The sequence below is a fragment of the Loxodonta africana genome, chromosome 21 (assembly GCF_030014295.1).
Source record: "Loxodonta africana isolate mLoxAfr1 chromosome 21, mLoxAfr1.hap2, whole genome shotgun sequence".
NCBI lineage: Eukaryota > Metazoa > Chordata > Mammalia > Proboscidea > Elephantidae > Loxodonta > Loxodonta africana.
The window spans coordinates 18,157,736-18,181,845 of record NC_087362.1 but is presented as its reverse complement, the minus strand read 5'-3'; the positions used below and the strand labels follow the sequence as shown (position 1 = coordinate 18,181,845).

At 36.9% G+C, this 24,110-nt stretch overlaps 1 protein-coding gene across 13 annotated transcripts in view; it reads right to left on the bottom strand.

The window, feature by feature from the left end:
- NEK1 (NIMA related kinase 1) overlaps window positions 1-24,110 on the bottom strand; it is a 200,528-nt gene that overhangs the window by 123,358 nt on the left and 53,060 nt on the right. For 6 of the 13 annotated variants that reach the window (XR_010318794.1, XR_010318795.1, XR_010318798.1 and 3 more), the window contains exons 13-18: window positions 12,539-12,598; window positions 12,212-12,271; window positions 12,073-12,120; window positions 10,690-10,764; window positions 855-1,015; window positions 642-773 (exon numbers count right to left, since the gene is read on the bottom strand). Coding sequence is in view for 5 of the 13 variants with exons in the window: in XM_064273582.1 (XP_064129652.1) it covers window positions 642-773; window positions 855-1,015; window positions 10,690-10,764; window positions 12,073-12,120; window positions 12,212-12,271; window positions 12,539-12,598 (536 nt within the window). In the remaining 8 variants the exon portion in view is untranslated. Of the gene's footprint in view, window positions 1-627; window positions 774-854; window positions 1,016-10,689; window positions 10,765-12,072; window positions 12,121-12,211; window positions 12,272-12,538; window positions 12,599-24,110 lie in introns of all 13 variants that reach the window. The other 7 variants (XR_010318796.1, XR_010318797.1, XR_010318799.1 and 4 more) reach the window with 3 other exon arrangements.

Below are 24,110 nucleotides of genomic sequence, written 5' to 3'. Positions count from 1 at the left end.
TTTCACAAAATGTTATCTGTTCTTCCTTAACTTACCAGAATGTTTTATAGAGGAAGTTCAAATGCCTAAGAAGACATACATGCACACTTGAAAAAAAAGGAACTATGCAAATTAAAACCACTGACGATTACCATTATTAAATTAATTCAATGGTGAAGAGGGAAAATCTGATGAATAGGATCATAGAGATACACATCAAAGATGAATGTGAAGAGAAGATGTACTAAGACAACAAACAGAAAAGTGGGGTTCTAAGTGATAAGGAAAAGGAAGACAAAAAAAAACGTCTGAAGTTTTGTATGAAGTGTGACTCAATTTAAATTTATATTCTGATTTATTTAAAGCAAGTAGGTGAAATTATTACAACCATATGTTGGCTGTCAGTTACCAAATGTTCCTATAAATAGTATATTTAGCCTATAATACATAAATAAGCCACAAAAATTAGACTGAACTGAAGAGCTACATGCTTGCCACAATGTAATCAAGTGCCAGATTTACACCTGAGAAAATTATTGCATCCAGAAGGCAAAAAATATTCTATGTAATAATGCAGAAAACATCTAGACAGTGTAGGTACTAAGCTACACGTAAGACAAAAGTAGACACGAGGATGAGTTCACAGACCATCACAGTCCGACCTGCTTGCACTGGCTTGTTTAGACATGGCCTTCAATCTTTTCAAAGTTTTTCTAATAGCATCAGCATCAGGGGAACGGTGATGACCTGCAGCCCCGTTAGGAAATCCTGGACGTACTCCAGGTGAAATTCCTCTGTAGATAAATATGCACAGTGACTTTCAGGACTTTCTCTGAAGCAAAGCATAAGCAACTTCTGCAGAACGTAAGCCATACCTTTCCTGAAGCCCTCGGCCATGTTTTTCTTCTTTCCACTTAGATGCGTTATCCTCTGCTCTTTGCTGCTGCATTTGATCAAAGATAGCATGGTAATGTTCATACTGCCCACGAGGAGAAAAAGATGGAGCCACTGCCCCTCCACTGACAAAAAAGGGAGCCTAGGAATTAAACAAAGAGCTCTCGTATGTTTATCTCATAAGGCCTAAGAGGCCTGCACTATCCTCAAAAGAAAAAAGTAAGTTTCAACACGTGACTTTAAAACAGCAATTATCTAACTTAACATAGTAATACATACACAACCCAAAGCAAAATGTTTTTCTACTAGATTTTAACCATTAACAATCCAAAAGTAGTACACTTTGTCACTAATAATAATGCATAATTTAATGTGACAGACGAAAACAGTAAAATGTCACTAAATCATTTAAATATGGGAAAATACTCTCAAGTTTTGAAACAAGCTTCTAATATGCATTTCGTATGATTCTGTTCTATTAAGCTTAAATATGTATGGTTTCTAACTAAAGCAGAGCCTGTTTTTACAACCCTCAAAATTATATTTAACCTAAGCATTCGGATATGGCATTTAATATACCCCAAATCCTTCAGTTCAGCAAGCAGATATTAAGGTTAAAATGCCATGAAAACATACCTCATGAATCGATGAAAGCAGCAAAACATATCTATGCTTAAGGAATTTACAATCCAGTTGAGAAAGAAAACACAAAACTAGAAAAACATCTCAAGCCTGTGGTAAATGAATGATAATGAGGGATACTCTAAGTAGTAAGCACTGAACAAATTCACAAAGCAGAAAAAAATGATAAGTAAAATCCATAAAAATACTTTTAAAGTACCTAAAAACCAAAAACCAAACCCATTGCGTTGAGTCGATTGCCACTCAGAGCGACTCTACAGGACACAGTAGAACTGCCCCATAGGGTTTCCAAGGAGCACCTGGTGGATTCAAATTGCCGACCTTTTGGTTAGTAGCTGTCGTGCTTGACCACTACACCCCCAGTGTTTCCTTAAAATACCTAGAGAAAGATAAATGTTGAGCCTAGCCTTGAAAGCAATGTAACAAAGAGAGAGTAAATATGAGCCGAGGTATTAATGCAAAAATAAGCAATGTATATATGTATTTGGATGTTGGCAGTGGGGCAGGGGAAGGAAATACGAAGGATAGCGTCAACAAAAACATGATTACAAAGAAGGCAAATGGGGAGTGTTAAGCTTGGCAGTAAAAGGTTGGTAGAGCTAGCCGCTATCAGGCCTGGGTATTTTGAGTTCACATAATAAACAACAGAAAGCATTTATAAACTTTCTTGCAGTAGTATACCAAAACAGCTTTTAAAAAGGTCAAAAAGTGAATATTAAGCATGATAAGCAGGAATAAACGAGAGACTAAGACAGAATGACTAATTAGGCTGATGCTGCGCTGACCCCAAGTCAGGAAGCCTAGAAATAAAGGCGACCATTGAAAAAGTAAAAGTTGGAGGGAGTTGTTGATTCTTTCCTGGAATGACAAAGGATAAAGACAAAGACATAAGGGCTCAACTACAGAGATATAACAATCAGCCACTTGGAAAACCCGTAGTTAGAAAATAAAACTGTCGGAAAAGGATAAAAACAGTAAATAAAAGTGTATAACGCTACAATGGGCTTAACAATGGGCTCAAGCATAACAATTGTGAAGATGGCGCAGGACCGGGCAGTGTTCATTCTGTTGTACGTAGGGTCGCTGTGAGCCAGAAATTGACTCAATGGCACCTAAGAACAACAACAAACTCTACAGAAGAAATGGTAACGTAAGAGAGGAAACCAATAACCTCAAATGCAGGTCAAATGGCACTGAATAAGCAGGTTGATACGTCTAAAGTTGTGTAGCAGCCTTTAAAAAATCAGTTTTTTATAAAATGATGAGTGCAAATACCAGAATACTGAGAATAAAGAAGGAGGAACTTCCAGGTGATAACACCTTAAGGAAGAATTCTGGCTAAGAAAAGATACAAAGAGATATATTAGCATCTAATAAAAGAAATTTGAGTGTAAGCCAATGAGATAACAATTGTTTTAACACCCTGACATAGTAAGTTGCATATAATTTTATAAGAAACCATGATTTAAAAAAAAATCATCTCAAGATAAATTCAGATAACTGATGAGATGTTCAAACAACAAGAGATTCAAGTTGCTGGAAACAGGGGTGATGAGTAACTAGACAGAAGGCTCCATCAAGGGGGTCCTCACACATATCCTCAAAACGTGCATCTCAAGCCAAGACCAGGATCAGAATTCTGATAAAACCTGGTCAAATCTCCCATTACACTGTGACTCTTTAAGTTTAATCCGGTGCTAATATGATCTTAACTTGAATTTCAGTGTTTTAATGTCTTTATCAAAAAGTATGTAAACGTTTTATGTAAACATCTCTGAAGATGCCTATACTCAAAAGAACTGAAAATATTGTGTTAGAATACCGAAGAAATATGATCTTTTTAAAATCAACTTGATTGAAGTATAATTCATACGCAATAAAATTCACCAATTATAAACAAGTTGATGAGTTCTGACAAATATATACACTCATGTAACCACTACCACAATCAAAAGCATTTCCATCGCCCCAGAAAGTTCCCTCATGTCCCTCCACAGTGAATGCCTGTCACCCGAGCAACCAGTGATCTGCTTTCTGTCACCACAGATTAGATTTGCCTTGCCTGTAATTTCATATAAATGCAATCATACAATACGTACTCTTGTGTTAGCTTCCTTTAATCAGTATAATGTTGAGCCTGACCCATGTTACTGTATGTATAAACAGGTTATTCCTTTTCATCGCTGGATAGTATTCCAGTGTATTTTCAAACGGCAGGTACACCTCTTATATATAACAATCACCATGTGTTCAAACTATATCTGGAATGCAACATCATTTTTATGAAAATACATACTTATAAAAGACACGCCAAAGAATGGATTACACAAAAGAGTTGGTTATTTATTATCGCAAATAATAACAACATCTGCTGCTTCAAAAACCCAAACCCACCGCCGTTGAGTCGATTCTGACTCATGGCGACCCTGTAGGACAGAGCAGAACTGCACCATAGGACAGAGTTCCCAAGGAGCACCTGGCAGATTCGAACTGCCAACCTCTTGGTTAGCAGCCACAGCACTTAACCACTACGCCACAAGGGTTTCCATCTGTTGCTTAGAGGCATATAATAATGCTATTAAATTTGAAATACTGCCCTTAATATTGTGATACTTAATTTTTGTTTTACCTAAATTTGGGAGATCTCCTCAATTTGCTTCACATTACACTGGCCCTCAGGTCCTTACCAACTGTACAGAAATCAAATAGCCTAACAAGTTTAATATTTAAAACTATGAGGAGTAAGTATAGGGGAAAAACAGAATTTTCTTTAAATTGTTGAAAACAAAATTGTTTCAGTAACCCTCAACAAAAGAATTACAAAAGCTTGTAAAGTGAAGCAGAAATATACTAAGCACATACGATCTAACAATGGTGAAAAAAGTGTCTCAAGTGGTTATCAAACAACATTGGTAAAACTAGACTTTCAGGATTACAATACTACTTTATATATCATAGAAAAGGGATATGATTTTATTGCATATAAGGAGATATAAGCAAAGGAGAAGATAAAATAATCAAATTTTCAACAATTATCACACATCTGAAACAAAATGTCTGGTAAGTTTTCACTGTCCAGTCAGGTAAGACATGGGGTTAGTTATTTTAGAAAGGGCCAAATTCTGAGTCCATATTGGTCTATCATTCGAGAGGTAATAAGTTCTACTGAATGCTGCTGTTAGTTACCGTCTAGCTGATTCTGACTCGTGGTGACCCCGTGTGTGCAGAGTACAATGTGCTCCTTAGGGCTTTCAAGGCTTTGACCTTTCAGAAGCGATCTCCAGGCCTGTCTTCCAAGGTGCCTCTGGGCAGTTTTAGCGTTCCAGTGCTTAACTGTTTGCCCTACCCAGGGACTCCTCTACTTAATATGAGGATAAAATTAGATTATTAAAAACTGTATAACCCTCAGACACCCGTTCAGCTTAGTAATGAAGTCACTCCTGAGGTTCACCCTTCAGCCAAAGTTTGGACGGACCCGTAAAACAGAAGGAGACTAAAGGGGGCACACCAAATGAGGGGCAAGGACTATAAGGCAGGAGGGAACAGGAAAGCTGGTAACAGGGAACCCAAGGTTGAGAAGGGACAATGTTGACATGTCATGAGGTTGTTAACTAATGTCATAAAACAATATGTTTACTGTTTAATGAGAAACTAGTCTGTTCTGTAAACCTTCATCTAAAGTATAATAAAAAAAGAGAGAAAAAAAAAGCTGTATAAGTCTACCTTAATACAGAATTGGAAAAAGTGACTTTTACCCAATTACTGATACGTAATATGAAAAACTTCTTTATCTCAAGAGACTTGAGAGCCAGGACACAATAGATATGTCTAGATGAAAACAAAACAAAGAAACAAAAACCAAACCCATTGCTGTCAAGTCAATTCTGACTCATGGCAACCCCATGTGTTATAGAGTACAACTGCTCCATAGGGTTTTCTTGGTTGTACTCTTTTCTGGAAGCAAATCACCAGGCCTTTCTTCCTTGGTACTGCTTAGTGGGTTGGAACTACCAACCTTTAGGTTAGGAGTTGAGTTCAAACCCTTTGTGCCACAAGCAAGCTCTTTTACAAACTACAGCTTTTGGGGAAAAGAAATGAGCAAAAACGGTAATCAATTCAGCTTCACAAATGTCTATTTCGTACCTAAATAAAAAACATTCATGAGATGGGTAAAGGGAATTCACAGTTTAACGACATGTTGATTAACAGTTAATTCAATGATACAAATTAAAATTATAATACAGAGGTCGCAGAATTATATTCCTATTGCTGCATAAGAATTTACCACAAGCTTAAAAAAAAAAAAAAAAGAAAACCCATTGCCATCGACCCAGTTCCAACTCACAGCAACCTTACAGGACACAGCAGAACTACCCCAAAGGGTTTCCAAGGAGTGGCTGGTAGATTTGAACTGCTGACCTTTTGGTTGGAAGTCTGAGCCCTTAACCACTGCGCCATCAGGGCTTCATCACAAACTCAGAAGCTTAAAATAATACCCACTTATTATCTCAGTTTCGTTGGCCCAGGAGTCTGAGTACGAGTTACCTGGGTCCTCTGCATAGAATCCCACCAGGCAGAAACCAAAGTATCAGCTGAAGCTGCAATTCTCAACTGAGGCTGAGGATTTTCTTCTAGGCTGGCTAGTTGTTGGCAGAATTCGTTTCCTTGCAGCTGCGTGACTGAGATCCCCATTTCTCACTAGTTCCTGGCCACAGGACATGACCAGCTCCTAGAGGCCACCTACAGTTCCCTCCATGAGGCCCCCACAGGCAGTTTACAACATGGATGTTTGCCTTCCCCTAGACCACGAAGCACACTTCTGTGACTTCTCCCCTTCCAGTCTGAGTCTTATATAAAGCAACATAGTTACGAGAGTGGCCATTCCATCACCACGTGCCATGTTACATAACCTAATCAAAGAGGCTACTATAGGATCACACCTACAGGACGCACCCACATTCAAGGGGAGGGAATAATATAAGGTGGTGTGTACACTGGGTATCCAGAATCTTGTGGACCATCTTAGAATTCTGCCTTCCACAGGCAGAGATATACAGGATACTACAGAAGCAAAAGAAGAAGTATATAACAGACTGGCAAAATAAATAAAAGGAAATTAACATAAGTTCTTATTAGTCAAACTCTTAGAACTTTTCATATGTTCTTTTTAAGATGAAGAAACTGAAGCTCAGAAAAATTAAGTAACTTGTCCCAGGTTACATAGTCTGAATCCATCAAAAAGGGACATTTGAATTAACATACCTAGGTAAAGGAGAAAATATCAGAAAACTGTTTACCTGTGTTTTATTGACTATGCTAAGACATTTAGCTGTCTGGATCATAACAAATTATGGATAACATTGCAAAGAATGGGAATTCCAGAACACTTAATTGTGCTCATGAAGAATCTGTACATGGATCAAGAGGCAGTCGTTCAAATAGAATGCAGGGATACTGCATGGTTAAAAGTCAGGAAAGGTGTGCTTCAGGATGGTATCCTTTCACCATACGTATTCAAGCTGTATGCTGAGCAAATAATCCGAGAAGCTGGACTATATGAAGAAGAATGGGGCATCAGGATTGGAGAAAGACTCATTAACATCCTGAGACATGCAGATGACACAACCTTGTTTGCTGAAAGTGAAGAGGACTTGAAGCACTTAATGATGAAGATCAAAGACCACAGCCTTCGGTATGGATTACACCTCAACATAAAGACAACAAAAATCCTCACAACTGGACCAATTAGCAACATCATAATAAATGGAGAGGCGACTGAGAATGTCAAGGATTTCATTTTACATGGATCCACAGGCAACAGCCATGGAAGCAGCAGTCAAGAAATCAAAAGATACATTGCATTGGGCAAATCTGCTGCAAAAGACCTTTTTGAAGTGTTGAAAAGCAGAGATGTCACCTTGAGGACTAAGGTGTGCCTGACCCAAGTCATGGTGTTTTCAGTCGCTTCCTATGCATGTGAAAGCTGGACAGTGAATAAGGAAGACTTGATGCCTTTGAATTGTGCTGTTGGAGAAGAACACTGAATATACCACGGACTGCCAGAAGAATGAACAAACCTATCTTGGAAGAAGTACAACCAGAATGCTCCTTAGAAGCAAGGATGGCAAGACTACGCCTCCCATACTCAGACATGCTGTCAGGAAGGATCAGTCCCCAGAGTAGTACATCATGCTTAGTAAAAAAGCAAAAAAGAGGAAAGATCCTCAACAAGATGGATTGACACAGTGGCTGCAACAATGGGTTCAAGCATAGCAACAATTGTGAGGATGGCGCAGGACTGGGCAGTGTTTCATTCTGTCGCACACAGGGTCACTATGAGTCGGAACCAATTTGACAGCACCTAACAACAACAACATCTAGGCAAAGGGTTATCTAGGAAACCAGTCCGAGATGGGGGTAAGGATGGAAGGGAGGAAGGGAATTTCAAACAAAGAGAAATGCAGGTGTGAAAACAGACCCGGCAGGCTATACACAGTACAGAAACTGTAAGTACCGTCTTTAGTTCACCATGACTAGAACATACCGTATGGGGTAGGGAATGGATAGAGATGAATTTGGAGAGACTAGCAGAGGCCAGATTATGAAGTCTTCTCTACTGGACCTGCTAAGGCTGGAGGAGTCCCTGAGGCTATGGCTCTGAGTTGCTCTTCAAACCATGAATTAAAACTAACCCCTGAAGTCATCTTTAAACTACGTACCAGTAACAGTTTGGCCCAAAGAGTAAAGATTGTCACCCTTGAATACTGTGTTACTTAAAAAAAATTACATAAGACCAAACGGGCAACAGTTTTTTTTTTTTTTTTAATTGTGTTTTAGGTGAAAGTTTACAGTGCAAATTAGTTTCTCATTCAAAAATTTATACACAAATTGTTTTGTGACATTGATTGCAATCCCTGCAATGTGTCAGCACTCTCCCCCTTTCCCTTTATACCCCGGGTTCCCCATGTCCATTCATCTGGTTTCCTATCCCTTCCCGTGTTCTCCTCTTTGTTTCTGGGCAGGTGTTGCCCATTTGGCCTCATATACTTAACTGAACTAAGAAGCATGTTCCTCATTTGTGTTATCGTTTTATGTTGTTGTTAGGTGTGGTCGAGTCAGTTCCAACTCATAGCAACCCTATGTACAACAGAACGAAATACTGCCTGGTCCTGTGACATCCTTACAATCGTTATGCTTACGCCCATTGCTGCAGCCACTGTGTCAATCCATCTCATTGAAGGTCTTCTGCTCTTTCACTTTTTTACCAAGCATGATGTCCTACTCCAGGGACTGATCCCTTCTGACAACATGTCCAAAGTATGTGAGATGTAGTCTCGCCATCCTTGCTTCTAAGAAGCTTTCTGGTTGTACTTCTTCCAAGACAGATTTGTTGGTTCTTTTGGCAGTTCATGGTACATTCAATATTCTTCTCCAACACTACAATTCAAAAGCATCAATTCTTCTTCAATCTTCTTTATCCGTCATTGAGTTTTTACATGCATAGGAAGTGACTGATAACACCGTGGCTTGGTTCACGTGCACCTTAGTCCTCAAGGTGACATCTTTGCTTTTCAACACTTCAAAAAGGTCTTTTGAAGCAGATTTGCCCAATGCAATGTATCTTTTGATTTCTCGACTGCTGCTTCCATGGCTGTTGCCTGTGGATCCATGTAAAATGAAATCCTTGACATTCTCAGTCATCTCTCCATTTATCATGATGTTCCTAATTGGTCCACTTGTGAGGATTTTTGTTGTCTTTATGTTGAGGTGTAATCCATATTGAAGGCTGTGGTCTTTGATCTTCATCATTAAGTGCTTCAAGTCCTCTTCACTTTCAGCAAGCAAGGTTGTGTCATCTGCATGTCTCAGGATGTTAATGAGTCTTTCTCCAATCCTGATGCCCCATCTTTCTTCATATAGTCATATAGTCATATGTGCTCAGCTTCATATAGTCATATGTGCTCAGCTTCATATAGTCATATGTGCTCAGCATACAGACTGAATAAGTATGGTGAAAGGGTACAACCCTGACACACACCTTTCCTGACTTTAAACCACAAAGTGTCTCCTTGTTCTGTTCAAACCACTGCCTCTTGATCTATGTACGGGTTCCTCATGAGCACAATTAAGTGCTCCGGAATTCCCATTCTTTGCAATGTTATCCATAATTTGTTATAATTCACACAGTGGAATGCCTTAGCATAGTCAGTAAAACACAGGTAAGCAGCTTTCTGGTATTCTCTGCTTTCAGCCAGGATCCATTTGCCATCAGCAATGAAATCCCTGGTTCCATGTCTTCTGAATCCAGCTTGAACTTCTGGCAGTTTCCTGTTGATAGACTGTTGCAGCTGCTTTTGAATGATCTTCAGCAAAATTTTACTTGTGTGTGGTATTAATGATATTGTTGGATAATTTCCATATTCAGCAGGATAACCTTTCTAGAGAATAGGCATGAATACAGATCTCTTCCAGTCGGCTGGCCAGGTAGCTGTCTTCTATTTCTTGGCATAGACAGGCAAGTACTTCCAGCGCTGCATATGTTTGTTGAAACATCTCAATTGGTATTCCGTCAATTCCTGGAGCCATGTTTTATAGGCCTGTCTAATCTTTGGGGCAACAGCTATTTTAAGGCATAGATGAGAATGTTGAGGACAGGGAGATTAAGTAAATAGGAATGAAACAACTAGAACAGAAATAAGGAGAATGTTGACACAATGTGAAGAATGTAAACAATGTCACTGAGCATTATGTCTGGAAACTGTAAGGAGCAAGTTTTGCTGTGTATGTTTTTACCAAAAAAAAAAAATTAAATAAAAAAAAGGGTCTTCTGAAAACTTCATTTCTAAGGCAGTATGGAAGGATATTAGGCAGAGGTGTGACATATTGTATTTGATTTTAAAAAGATTCCTCTAGCAGGAACAGTGTATCACAGCCTTCATTCACATCAAGCCTTCTACGCAGCTGCAACAGTGTCACATATTAGTTATCAATACAAGTAAAATAACACACACAGAAAAGATAAAAATTTATAATAGATGCTGAAGGATTCTAAATAAAAATTAACTGTGAACCAAAAAAAAAAAAAAAAAAAACAGTTACATAGATTTTAAACAGCAAGGTGAAACTAGAATAAAAAAATCATAGTAGTGTAACTCTATTGTTTCAGGTGCCTACCTTCACTTCGCCACCTCCACCAGCGCTCAGCACATCTCTCCATCCTTGTTCCCTGGCCCTATTTATCCTCTCCAACTTTTGGAAAAGAAACAAAACACTGTGTCAAGTATTTAATATAAAATTCATGAAATACATCTACAATGAAACGGAAATCAAAGTATGCCTTTTTATTTAAAAAAAAAAATGTATGTGACATTTTGCTGAGTAAAAAAAGTCAACCACAAAAGGACAAATACTCTATGACTGCACTTATATAAAAAGACAAGAAAAGGCAAATGCATAGAGAAAAAAATATATTAGTGGTTACCAAGGTCCAGAGTGAGGGGGAAAGAGGAGGCTAGTGGTGACAGAAATATCGTGTTGATTAAGGGTAGGGGTGCACAGCTGATTATTGTAATTGTTAATAAGTTGTATACCTGTAAAAAGTTGAATTGAAAAAGTTGTGTGACAGATAGATTTGCAACAATGACCAAAGAAAGAGCAACTGCTAAAGCTGCTTAAAAAATCCACCCAGTAACCAAATACCTTGTGGGATCTGGTTTCTTCGTTTGGAGGTTTGGGTTCCTAGTTTCATGGGAATCCCAGTTAAATGACCTAATAATGTGTTTAATGCTTCTGTTCTACCTCCTCGTTTGATCTGTGGTGCCTGGGGTCTTAGAAGCTTGCAAGCAACCCTCCAAGTACAACTGGTCTCTGTCTACTTGGAACAACAGAGGAAAAAGGAGAGTCAGAACAGGAGGATGACATGGAATGTGTGGCTAATTGTCTCCATGAATAACCGTCTCCTTTGCCAGGAGACGAGAAGAACTGGATGGTGCCTGGCTAGCATTACTGAACATTTTGATCAAAGATTCCATAGAAGAATCCTGATCAAAAGGGGGAAAACGAAGAACAGAATTTCAAATTCTCATGGACTCCACATTTCCTGAAGCCATGAAGGTTGGATGAACCCCTGAAATTACTGACCTGAGATAATCCTTAAACCTTAAACCAAAAATATTCCCTGAAGTCTTCTTAAAACCAAACAACAATTTAGCTTAACTTGTAAAAAAAGTCTGCCTTGAGCATGATGCTCTTTTAAGAATTACCTATATGGGATCAAATTGGTAACAGCAACTGGAAAGACTATATAGGAACCTTATCGGGCAGTGAGTTTATGTTAGTAGCGTTAGGACAACTCAGAAAAGGAGGGTGAGAATGATTACACAACTTGAAGAATGTAATCAATGTCACTAAATGGTACACGCAACAACTGTGTAATTGGTGTATGTTTAGCTGTGTATATTCTCAACAATACAAATAAAATAATATTTTTAAAACGAGAGAGTGTGTGCATGTGTGTGGAGGAAAAATGTGCCAAGGAAAAACAGATTATCCTCTTACCCTTTCCTTTTCTTGCCTTTTCATCTGTTCAGCCTTCATTAAACTAATCTGTAATAATTTTAAAGACAAACTTCTTAGAACTCTTAAAATTATGAAAATCTACGTCTTGGCAAAGGAACAACAACAAAAAAAAAACTACCTGATCCTTTTGTTTCTTTTCTTTTTCAGTAAATTCCAACTTTCTCTTTCTTGCTGCTTCCTTAAATAAAAAAAAAAAAAAAAAGAGAGAGAGAGAATATTTTCATCAATAATAATTCCTAGTTTTTCTATTTTATCAGGAAAGTTAGTATACCAATGGCAGAGGAATGTCCAGGGAAGTTTTAAAAAAAAAAAAGTTAGAGGTATTTGATTGAAAGAAATAAGGAGGAAAGGTTTGGAGGTTTTACACTGTTTAAGATTTTGTTTCCTTTTTTTTAAATAATTGTTTTTTGCAATGCTTTAAAAAAGCTGATGGATATCTTTATACCTCAAACATTTTCCTCCTTTCTTTTCCAGGATTCACCTTCTTCACTGCAGTTTGATGGGCCTGGACAAAAAGTAAAACTAAAAATTAGAGATTCTGAGGCACCATGTGAACATTCCAAATTTATGGAAATTTAAAGAAGGAAAAGGAAAAAGCCAATATTGCTACAACTCTCCTTCAAAATATATCTCCAAAAATGAAGATCCACCATGTCTGATAAAAAAAAAAAACACTGCCATCGAGTCGATTCCGACTCAAAGAGACCCTACAGGACAGAGTAGAACTGCCCCGTAGAGTTTCCAGAGAGCACCTGGCGGATTTGAACTGCCGACCTTTTGGTCTGATATGCTTCTGTTAAACACAAAAAGAAATTCATTAAACTCAGTAGACTATGGAAAGCGTTCTTCCCCAGTTGTCAATCACAAAGTTTTGTGCTCAGATATGGCTGTTAATTTTAATAGTTTTCTAATACTATAAAAATAGAATGCTGTTTCAAAAGCCCAAAAATAAAGAACATTTTCTTAAAAAAAAATTTTGCAATACATATGTTTACTATATATAATTCAGACAAGAGTAATTAAGTAAAAAGTCTACTTCACTTCTCACCTCCAGAAGTAACTACTGGTAATGTTTTCATGAATACATTTCCAGACACTGTTTTACGCACTTAAGTACATGTGTAAATATATACATACATAGAACTTTATATGCTTTTCACATAAACGTATGACAATGTGCTATTCAATGGGAATTTTTTTTTTTTAATTAACATTGTCTTTTGACATTTATACAACATGGTAAGCAAATTAATAACTCCAACTGTTATGGGTATTATGAATACAATTAATTTATTGAATCATTCCCCTAGGATAGACATGAGATGGTTCCAATTTTTCCCACTCTTTAGAAGGACCTTCCTTATACATATATCTTTGTGCCATATGCAAGTCTTTCAGAAAGGCAATTTCTAGACATGGAATTATAGGGTACAAATATAATTTAAATGTTGAGAGAAACTGCTCTCCCAAGAAAGAGGCTGTACCAATTTATACTCCCACCAAAGAGTCCATTTCCCTATAGTGTCACAAATATTGATTCTTATCAATCCATCTCAAATTTCTGCTTCTTGGAAAGGCTGAGAATATTTTCCAGATTGTATATTTACGTTTCTTCTTCTATATGCTAATTGTTCACCTAATTTTGGAGTTATTAAATTTCACAAGCTGTTCATATACTGTGGAAAATAAGACTAATAAAGATTTGGCAAATATTTTTCCGTCTGTCTTCTATGTTTAATTGTTGTTTACAGTATCTTTCACTGCACAGGAATTTGTAATTAATATGTAGTTAAATCTGCCTGTCTTTTCTTTTATGATATCTGTATAAACTGTCTTGCTTAGGAAGACCTTCTAGACGTCAGTATATTTTTTTAAATTATACCCGAGATGAAGGTTTACAGAACAAACTAGCTTCTCATTAACCAGTACACATATTGTTTTACGACACTGGTTAACAACCCCACGACATGTAAAAAATCTCCCTTCTCGACTTTGGATTCCCTATTACCAGCTTTCCCGACGGACCTCAATATTTGCTTCTGACACATAGTTTCATTTTTACATTTAGATCTTTAATCTATCTGGAATAAATTTTTAAGATATGAGCTAGGAATCCAATTTAATTTTTTTTTCTCTAGAAAAATATATCTTGTAACCATTTATCAGCTGATACATCTTTTTTCCCATTGGTTTAAAATGCCTCATTCATCATATAATAAATTCCCCCACAGAGATGGTCAGATTCTGGACTCTATATTCTGTTCCACTTATGCATCTCCTCTCTTTCCTTTTTGTATCTTTTTACTGTGATACAAAGTCACCTACAGAAAAGCAGATAAAACATATGCACAGAGTTTAGTAAATTTAAAGGAAACATCCACGTAATCACCAACCGGGGAAAGAAATAGTAAATTGTCAACACTTAGGAGCCCTCCACGTGCCTTCCCACAATCATGAACCCTTACCTCTCCCGCAGAGGAACCACCATCTTAACTTTTGTGAAAACCATTCTTTTGCTTTTTTTTTTTTTAATGGTTTTACCACATATATATATTTCTTTCTAAACAATGTAGTTAGGGCATTTTTCTGTGGATGAGCTTTATATTAATGAAATCATACAATATACATTCTTCTGTATCTTGCTTCTTTTGCTCAACACCAGGTTTTTAAGATTTATCCATGTTGTTTATAGTTTTATCTGTTTTCTTCATTTATATACAGCATTGCACTGATGTTGGAACCATCCTTTCACAATTATCTTGTATTTTTCCCATTCGTTCTATTCGAGAATATTTTGGGACTTTGTTGCTACTTTTTTCCATTTTATTTTCTAGCTGATTATTCCTTTTTGTATGCTGACCTGCTATCAAGCCACTCTACTGAATTAATTAATAATTTTCTGCTCCTTCAGTAGGATACTCTCATAGGTAATCATATCATCCATAAATAATGTTTATGCTTTCTCTTCTCTTCTAATATTTGTCTCTTGTTTCTTTCTCCTTTGAATTGAATTGGTGAGGACCTCCGGCATAATATTAAACAACAGCACTAACAGCAAACATCCTTGTCTTGTTCTTGGCTTTAGTGGTCATGCTTCTAGTTTCTCATCATTGTGTATAATGCTTGGCACTCATTTCTGGTACGTATACTATATCAAGTTAACCTCCCCTTCTATTTCTTGAATTAAAGGAGACTTTAAAACAAGAATTAGTGTTAAATTTTACTATTTCAGCATTTATTGAGAGGATTTATATATGGTTTTCTCCTTTAATCTGTTAACACAATAAAATTACACTAATTGATTTCCTACTGCTGAATCACCCCTGTATTCCTGGAATGAATCCTATTTGATAAATTATTAGATTATTCTTTTGATGCATACGTAATATGATTTGCTTTTATTATTATTATTTTTAATCCTTTTTTAGGGTTTCTGCATGCATGTTCATAGTAATATTGATGTACGGCTTTCATTTATTTTGTTTTGTGTGCTAATCAATTTTGTAGTCCGGGTTAAGCCTAATACATGATAAATTTTTTAGGAAATTCCGTGTGTAATTCTATATACAAAATAAAAAGATAATTCTTCATAGGTTATCTATCATGTACCTGTTTTTACATTTTCAGCTAACTTAGAAAAGATATTTTAAAGAAATACTGTATAAAATTATTCACCTGTGTTGGGTTTCAATAAAAAGGGAAGCATGCTACATTAAAAAATCACTTCAGTGATCATTTACATTATTACCAAAATAATTCAGCATTTCATTAAGTGATTAAAAATTGTCTCTACTAAGAACTCCATTTCAACAGTAGTTATATTTTAGCAAACATCAATGTTATGAAACTACCTTTATGTATTACCCATTGCTTCAATTTTCTAAGTCTTGTAAAGTGGCCATAACATATAAAAAATAGGCACCAAAATTCTAACTCTCAAGAACAAATTCAGATTATTATAAAATAAACAGGATCCTCAAAGAATACAAAATTAGTTAAAATTCATTTAAGAAATAGTGACTGTTAAAATATTATATTGCTCATTATATATATATAAAGAGGAAACCCTGGTGACGTAGTGGTTAAGTGCTACGGCTGCTAACCGAGAGGTCAGCAGTTCGAATCCACCAGGTGCTCCTTGGAAACCCTATGGGGTAGTTCTACTCCGTCCTGTACGGTCACTATGAGTCAGAATCGACTCGACGGCAATGGGTTTGGTTTGGTTTGGGTTTATATAAAAAGAACTAGAAAGGAACAGAAATGTCAGTACTTTCACTGAAAAGAATTCAAAAAGATATTTAAAGTTTCTGGCTACTTTAAGGAGTAACATAATATATAATAACTATATATTTCCTTTCTATGAAATCCAAATATGTCACTTTAAAACATATATCATTTAATATGAGCTCAGTAAAACTGAGATATTCAGAATATGTAATAAGACCAACTGGGTGATAAACTTATAAAATGAGAATAATTATTCTCTTATAATGCATTTTGGGCATTTTATTAAATGACCGTTACGAACCAAGTCAATTTTATTGATACAGTATAATTTAACTCAAGCCTACACCAACAATGTGATGCTGTTGTCATAAGGTGCGTCAAGTCGGCTCCGACTCATAGCCACCCTATGTAGAAGAGAACGAAACGCTGCCCAGTCCAGCACCATCCTCACAATCATTGCCACGTTTGAGCTCCATTGTTGTCCTGTGTCGATCCTTCTCGTTGAGGGTCTTCCTTTTTTTCTCCGACCCTCTACTTTACCAAGCATGATGTCCTTCTCCAGGGACTGATCCCTCCTGATAACATGTCCAAAGTGTGTGAGGCCAAGTCTCACCATCCTTGCTTCTCAAGAGCATTCTGGCTGTACTTCTTCCAAGACAGATTTGTTCGTTCTTCTGATAGTCCATGGTATATTCAGTATTCTTCACCAATGCCATTAGCAGTGCTAATTCTCACACCTGTTTCCTCTCTCATGGAGGAGTAACTAAATATTTAGTTCCCTGACAAAAGGACCTGCTAAGCAGTGTTACTCTCCAGAGCCCAGAACCATCCCACACCCTCACTGCCTTATTATTCCTGACACCTAATCTCTGACCTTGGCTTGTTCTTTCAATTCATCTCTCACTTAAGCTAACCATCTATCACCACCCAACCCCCCAGAAAACACACTAGGGTTGATGAGACGAAGATAATACTAAAATATTTTAAGGTCAGTAGCTTTCAAACTTTTTTTAAAACCCACCCCCCAGTAAGAAATACATTTCACATGTAGACCCAGTAAAGACACACACATATATACATATCTAGTGTCCACACCATTCGCCTGTGTAAGACACAGTAAGCTCTGGCGGTGAGATGGTTAAGCACTCGGCTGCGAACCAAAAGGCCAGCAGTTCAAAGCCAGCAGTGGCTCTGTGGGAGAAAAGAGCTGGCAATCTGCTCCCGTAAAGATCTGCAGCCTTAGAAGCCCTATGGAGCAGCTCTAGTCTGACGTATACGGTCACCATGAGCTGGAATTGACTCGACGGCATACAACCACAGCAACATGTGCAGTAAGTCTGCTATTTTCTAGTCTATTAAAAAAAAAAAAAAAAGAAAGAAAATCCCTGGTTTTCACTCACTAAAATAACTTTGCCACCACTAACCAACAGCAACGCCCAGTTTTAAAACAGTCAAGCGAAAGTTCTGGGGCACTACTGTTGAACCATAAGGACAAAAACGCAATCATATATAACGCTCTCCACAGTATTGCCAACGCACAGTTAATATTTTAAGGCATGTTCTATGCATAAAGAATTTAAACTAGTGGGGAATGTTACCCAGGAGCTTTGTAAAAATAAATACTCCTTCCATACAAACGAATATTGTTTGGCAATAAAAAGGAATGGACTACTGATGCATGCTACCAACATGACTGAACCTTGAAAACATTATGTTAAGTGAAGGAAGCTGACTCCACTTAGATGAAACGTCCAGAACAGGCACATCTATAGAGGCGCACAATAGATTAGAGGCTGCACGTTGGCGTCAAGGGTACAGAATAAAGACTGAATGCTAATGGGAATGGAATTTCTTTTTGGGGTGATGAAAATGTTCTAAAATTATGGCAATGGTTGTACAATTCCGTGAATACACTAAAAAAATTAAATTGTACACTTTAAATGGGTGAACTATACTTTTTTTTAAATGGGTGAACTGTACTTTCTAAAAAGCTATTTAAAAAACACATATTTCCAAGAGTCGCAGAATCACAACCTCAGGACATAGAGTCCTGCATTCCACATTTTGACAAGTTCCACAGATGACTCTTAGGGGACATTACAACTGACCCGATAGAAATAAAGAGAATTATAACAGAATATTATGAACAACTGTATGACAACAAAGTAGATAACCTAGATGAAATGGACAAATTCTTAGCAGCTCCCAACCTATCCAAGCTGACTCAAGAGGAAATAGAAAGTCTCAGCAGACCCATAACAAGTGAAGACCCATAACAAGTGAAGAAATCCAATCAGTGATCAAAAACCTCCCAACAACAAAAAGTCTGGACCAGATGGCTTCACTGGGGAATCCTACCAAACATTTAGAGAAGAATTAACACCAATACCATTTAACCTCTTCCAAAAGATGGAGGAGGAAGGAAAATTCCCTAATTCATTCTATGACATAAATGTAACTCTGATATTCAAACTGGAAATCCTGGTAGTGTAGTGGTTAAATGCTATGGCTGCTTACCAAAAGGTCAGCAGTTTGAATCCGCCAGGTACTCCTTGGAAACTGTATAGGGCAGTTCTATTCTGTCCTATAGGGTCGCTATGAGTCGGAATCCACTCAAGGGCAGTGGGTTTTTTTTTGTTTTTTTTTTTTTTTGATACTCAAACCAGACAAAGACACAAGAAAACAAAATTACAGGCCAATATCTCTTATAAACATAGATGCAAAAATCCTCAACAAAATACTAGCAAATAGAATCAAACTGCATAATAAGAATCAAACCACGACTAAGGGAGATTTATTCCAGGAATGCAGAGATGTTTCAACACTAGAAAAATCAATAAAAGTAATACGCCACATCAATAGAACAAAGGAAAAGAACCACATGGTCATCTCTATGGATGCAGAAAAAGCATTTAATAAAATCCAACATCCTTTCCTGGTGAAACCATAAATAAAATTGGAATAGAAGGGAAATTCCTCAATATGATTCAGAGTACATCTGAAAAGCCAACAGCCAACACTATACTTAATGGAGAAAGGCTGAGAGCTTTCCCCCTTGAAACCGGGAATAAGACACGGCTACCCACTCTTAAAAAAAATATATATATCTTTTTTCTCACCCACTCTTACCACTTCTAGTCAACATTATATTAGAAGTCCTAGCTGGAGCAATAAGACAAGAAAAATAAAACGTATCCAGATTGGAAAAGAAGAAGGAAAATTATCTCTATTCATGAATGATATGATCCTATCTATAGAAAATCCCAAAGAGTCCACAGAAAACTCCTAGAGGTAATAGAGCAATTTAACAAAGTTGTACAACAACAAACAAAAATCACTTGCGTTTCTACACACCAGCACTGAGGAATCTGAAAGAGAAATTAGGGGAACAATTCTGTTTATAATAGCATCTAAGAGAATAAAATACCTAGGAATAAATCTACATACCTAGGATGTAAAGAACTTAAACAATGAAAACTATAAAGCACTGCTGAAAGAGATTAAAGAAGACTTCATTAAATGGAAAGATGTTCCATGTTCATGGATTGGAAGACTTAATATGGTTAAGATGTCAACACTACCCAAAACAATCTGTAGATTCAACACAATCCTGATCAAAATTTCAACAGCCCTCTTTAAAGAAATACAAAAACCAATCCTCAACTTTATATAAAATCGCAAGAAGCCCTGAATAGCTCAATGTTGAAAGAAAACAACGAAGTAGGAGGACTCACACTTCCTGATTTTAAAACATACCATACAGCTACAGTAATGAAAATAGCCTGGTGCTGGTTTAACGATACTCACATTAGACCAATGGAATAGAACTGAGAGTCCAGAAATAAACCCACACATCTATGGCCAACTGATTTTGACAAGGATGCTAAGTGCATTTGATGCAGACAGAAGAGACTCTTCAATAAACGGTATTGAGAAAACTGGATTTCTGTATGCAGAAAAGTCAAACAGGATTCACATCGCACACCATACACAAAAACAAACCCAAAATGGATTAAGGACCTAAATGTGCAAACTTTAGCTAAGAGGTGATACGTATATTCACAACAATGACCAAAAAAAAAAAAAGAGTAGCTGCTGAAGCTGCTTATGTACAACCAAATACCTCACGGGATCCGGTTTCTTGGTTGGTGGTTTAGGGTCAGGGTTTCATGGGACATTCCATTTAATTGGCCTAATAACACATTAAGTGCTTCTGTTCTACCTCTTAGTTTGATGTGTAGTGCCCTAGCGTCTTAAAAGCTTGCAAGCAGCCTTCTAACACACAACAATTGGTCTCTATTTGCCTGGAACAACAGAGAAAGAAGAAGAGTCAAGAACAGGAGGAGGATGTGGAATGTGTGGCTAATTGCCTCCATGAACAACTGCCTCCTTTGCCATGAGACCAGAACTGGATGGCGCCCGGCTACCATTACTGAGCATTTTAATCCAAGATTCCACAAAAGAATCCTGATCAAAAGGGGGAAAATTAGAACAGAATTTCAAATTCTCATGGACTCTAGACCTTCTGGAGCCGTAGAGGGTGGATGAACCCCTGAAACTACTGCCCAGAGATAATCTTTAAACCTTAAACCAAAAATATCCCTTGAAGTCATCTTAAAACCAAATAATAGTTTAGCTTAACTAGTAAAAAAAGGTCTGTCTTGAGCATTATGCTCTTTTAAGAACGACCTATACGGGATCAAAGTGACAACAGCAACTCGAAAGATTAGATAGGAACCTTAAGAGGGAATGAGTTTACACTAATGAGGGGGGCATGACTCAGAAAAGGAGGGTGAGAATGGTTGCACAACTTGAAGAACGTAATCAATGTCACTAAATTGCACATGTAGAAATTGTTTAATTGGTGTATGTTTCACTGTGTACATTCTCAACAACAAAATAAATAAAATTTAGAAAAAAATTAATGGGAATATAGCATCTCCACAAATGGCTAACTTTTAAGGAGATTACACAATAGTGTGGAGCAAGAACAGAGTGTTTAGCTAGGGCACCTACATACTCAGGTAAGTTACAGGAAGGCAAAGACTGTATTTATCTTTTGATGATCCATATTGCCTTACACAAAAGATTCTCAATTATTTGTGAAATAAAAACATCAAGCTGTTCCTCTGAGATTATGCCACTATTTTTAGAAGGTAATTTATATATAGTAGAACAGAAAATTATGGTAACATTAAATCATTATTCATGTTAAGAACTACTTTGCTTTGTATTTATTTAATATTGGAATCAAAATACTGAAATATATTCAAAGAGCTCCCTCTGGTGGCTTAATAAACCCACTCCTTTAATTTGAATGGAAGCCTTCAAAAAATAACTGTAATTAATTACAGAAACTGGAGCAAAAAAAGTTTTTATGATATGCAAACATTTTTATGGTATGTGAGTAATAACAACTTAATACAAATTAACTTAAAATTGTGCTATTTAAAAAATGATAGATAGTACCATTAAGTGGTTATGGTTTTCCTTACAAAGCTCTTATTTTCAAGATTGACAGAATGTTAAAAATTCCAAAAAGCAATTGTGAATTTGAATAGAAAAAATGCTTTAGGGTTTCCAGGGGGAAGAAAAACTCTTTAAAAATATAAGTCATATAAAGATTAAGGGAAAAGTTTAAGAAGATCACATTTAAAATAATTTAGTAACTGAGTTTTAAGTTAATGTTTTAAAAGAAGCTATATGAAACTCTAAGTGCTGATCAGTAATTAGTTCTGGATTGTTCTGGCTTAGAAAATCACATTTATCTGTCTTAAACAGTTTAAGGGCAAGAGCCTGGCCTGAAATTCCGAACATTTATAACATCATCTGAATCATTTATCGTTCATAATATTTGACAGAATGGCATATATTATTCAGTATATTAGTAACTAAAAACCAAACCAAACCCACTGCCATTGAGTCGATTCCCACTTATAGCGACCCTATAGGACAAAGTAGAACTGCCCCATAGGGCTTCCAAGGAGCTTGGATTTGAACTGCCAACTTTTTGGTTAGCAGCTGTAGCTCTTACCCACTACGCCACCAGGGTTTCCATATTAGTAACTAGAATCTCAAAATTCCACACTGTGTGCCATGCTGCTCTTGGGTACAAAAGAAATATTAATTAAAAATGAGGGAAGCATTAAACAAAAAATATATATTATATATAACATATATGCACGTATGGAAACCCTGGTGGCGTAGTGGTTAAGTGCTACGGCTGCTAACCAAAGGGTAGGCAGTTCAAATCCGCCAGGTGCTCCTTGGAAACTCTGTGGGGCAGCTCTACTCTGTCCTATAGGGTCGCTATGAGTCGGAATGGACTCGACGGCACTGGGTTTGGTTTGGTTTTCGTATATGTATGTATACGTACATATGTGTATATAAATATATGCATACATATACACATACACGTATATGTATAAATACATATATATATATGATCCTATAAGCAATGTGAAAGAACAGATATGCTCTTGGCTACAATCCTGCCCAAAGGTTAGTGAACTTCTGTTTCACCAGGAGTTCTGATCTCTCCATTTGGTCAGGATAAAACCTGGCCAAGAGATAAGACAACACTGTTTTCACAAGTTCACCTGAGTGTGCATTCCTTAATGATCTAACGACGTAAGGATAAATACACCCCTGCCCCCCATACCACTTTCATTCCCTGGTAGAACTGGAGATTCTGCAGATGTACATGAATGTTAAAATGGACTGCATTTATAAAAACAATTTTGGAATAAATAGGCATCTCAAAAGTAGTCTAGGAAATATCATTACTTTGAATCCATATTTCACTGACCTCCATTATAAGAAACAAGATATTTCCAAAAAAATTTTTCATTTATGATTCTTCTTAAAAGAATATTATTAATAACTCTATGCCCAAAAATTAGATAACTCAGATTAAATGGACCAACTCCTGGAAAGACACAATCTATTAAAACTCACAAGGAAAAATCTGTAATCTGAACAGGCCTATGTCTATTAAAGAAATTCAATCAATAATTAATAGCCTTCCAAAACAGAAAGCATCAGGCCCAGATGGTTTCATTGGTGAAGTCTATCAAAACATTTAAGGAAGAAATTATAACAATTCCCTACAATCTCTTCAGAAAACAGAAGCAGAGGGAGCACTTCCTAACTCATTCTATGAGGCTAGCATTATCCTAATACCAAAACCAGATAAAGACATTACAAAAAAGAAAAACTACAGACCAGTGTCTCTCAGGAACAGAGATGCAAAAAGTCCTCAACAAAATATTAGCACACCGAAACCAACAAAGTATAAAAAGAATTACACACCATGACCAGGTAGGACTTATTCCAGATATGCAATGCTGGTTCAACATTCGAAAACCAATTAATGTAATCCATCACATCAATAGGCTGCAGAAGAGAGCGAGTGCAGGTACAAGAGGGAAGATGTCCGAGGACTGAGTTCTTGAGCACTTCAGCACTCAGAGGTCAGGGAGATGGGGAGGAACTTGTAAAGGAGGCTGAGAAGCAGCAGCCAAAGAGGCAGGAGGAGAACCAAAAGAATAATACTTTGGACTCAACTGAAGAAGATGTTTAAAGAAGGAGGGTGTAATCAAGTGAATAAAAAACCAAGAAAGAAGAGAACTGATCCCTGCATTTGGCAAGATAGAGATCAGTGACATCCTTAACAAGACCTTAACATTGTACCATCACGGTTCCTCTTTTGCAGGAGCTGTTCGAAACCCTGTGGGGGCAGTTCTACTCTGTCCAATAGGGTCGCCGTGAGTTGGAATCGACTTGACAGC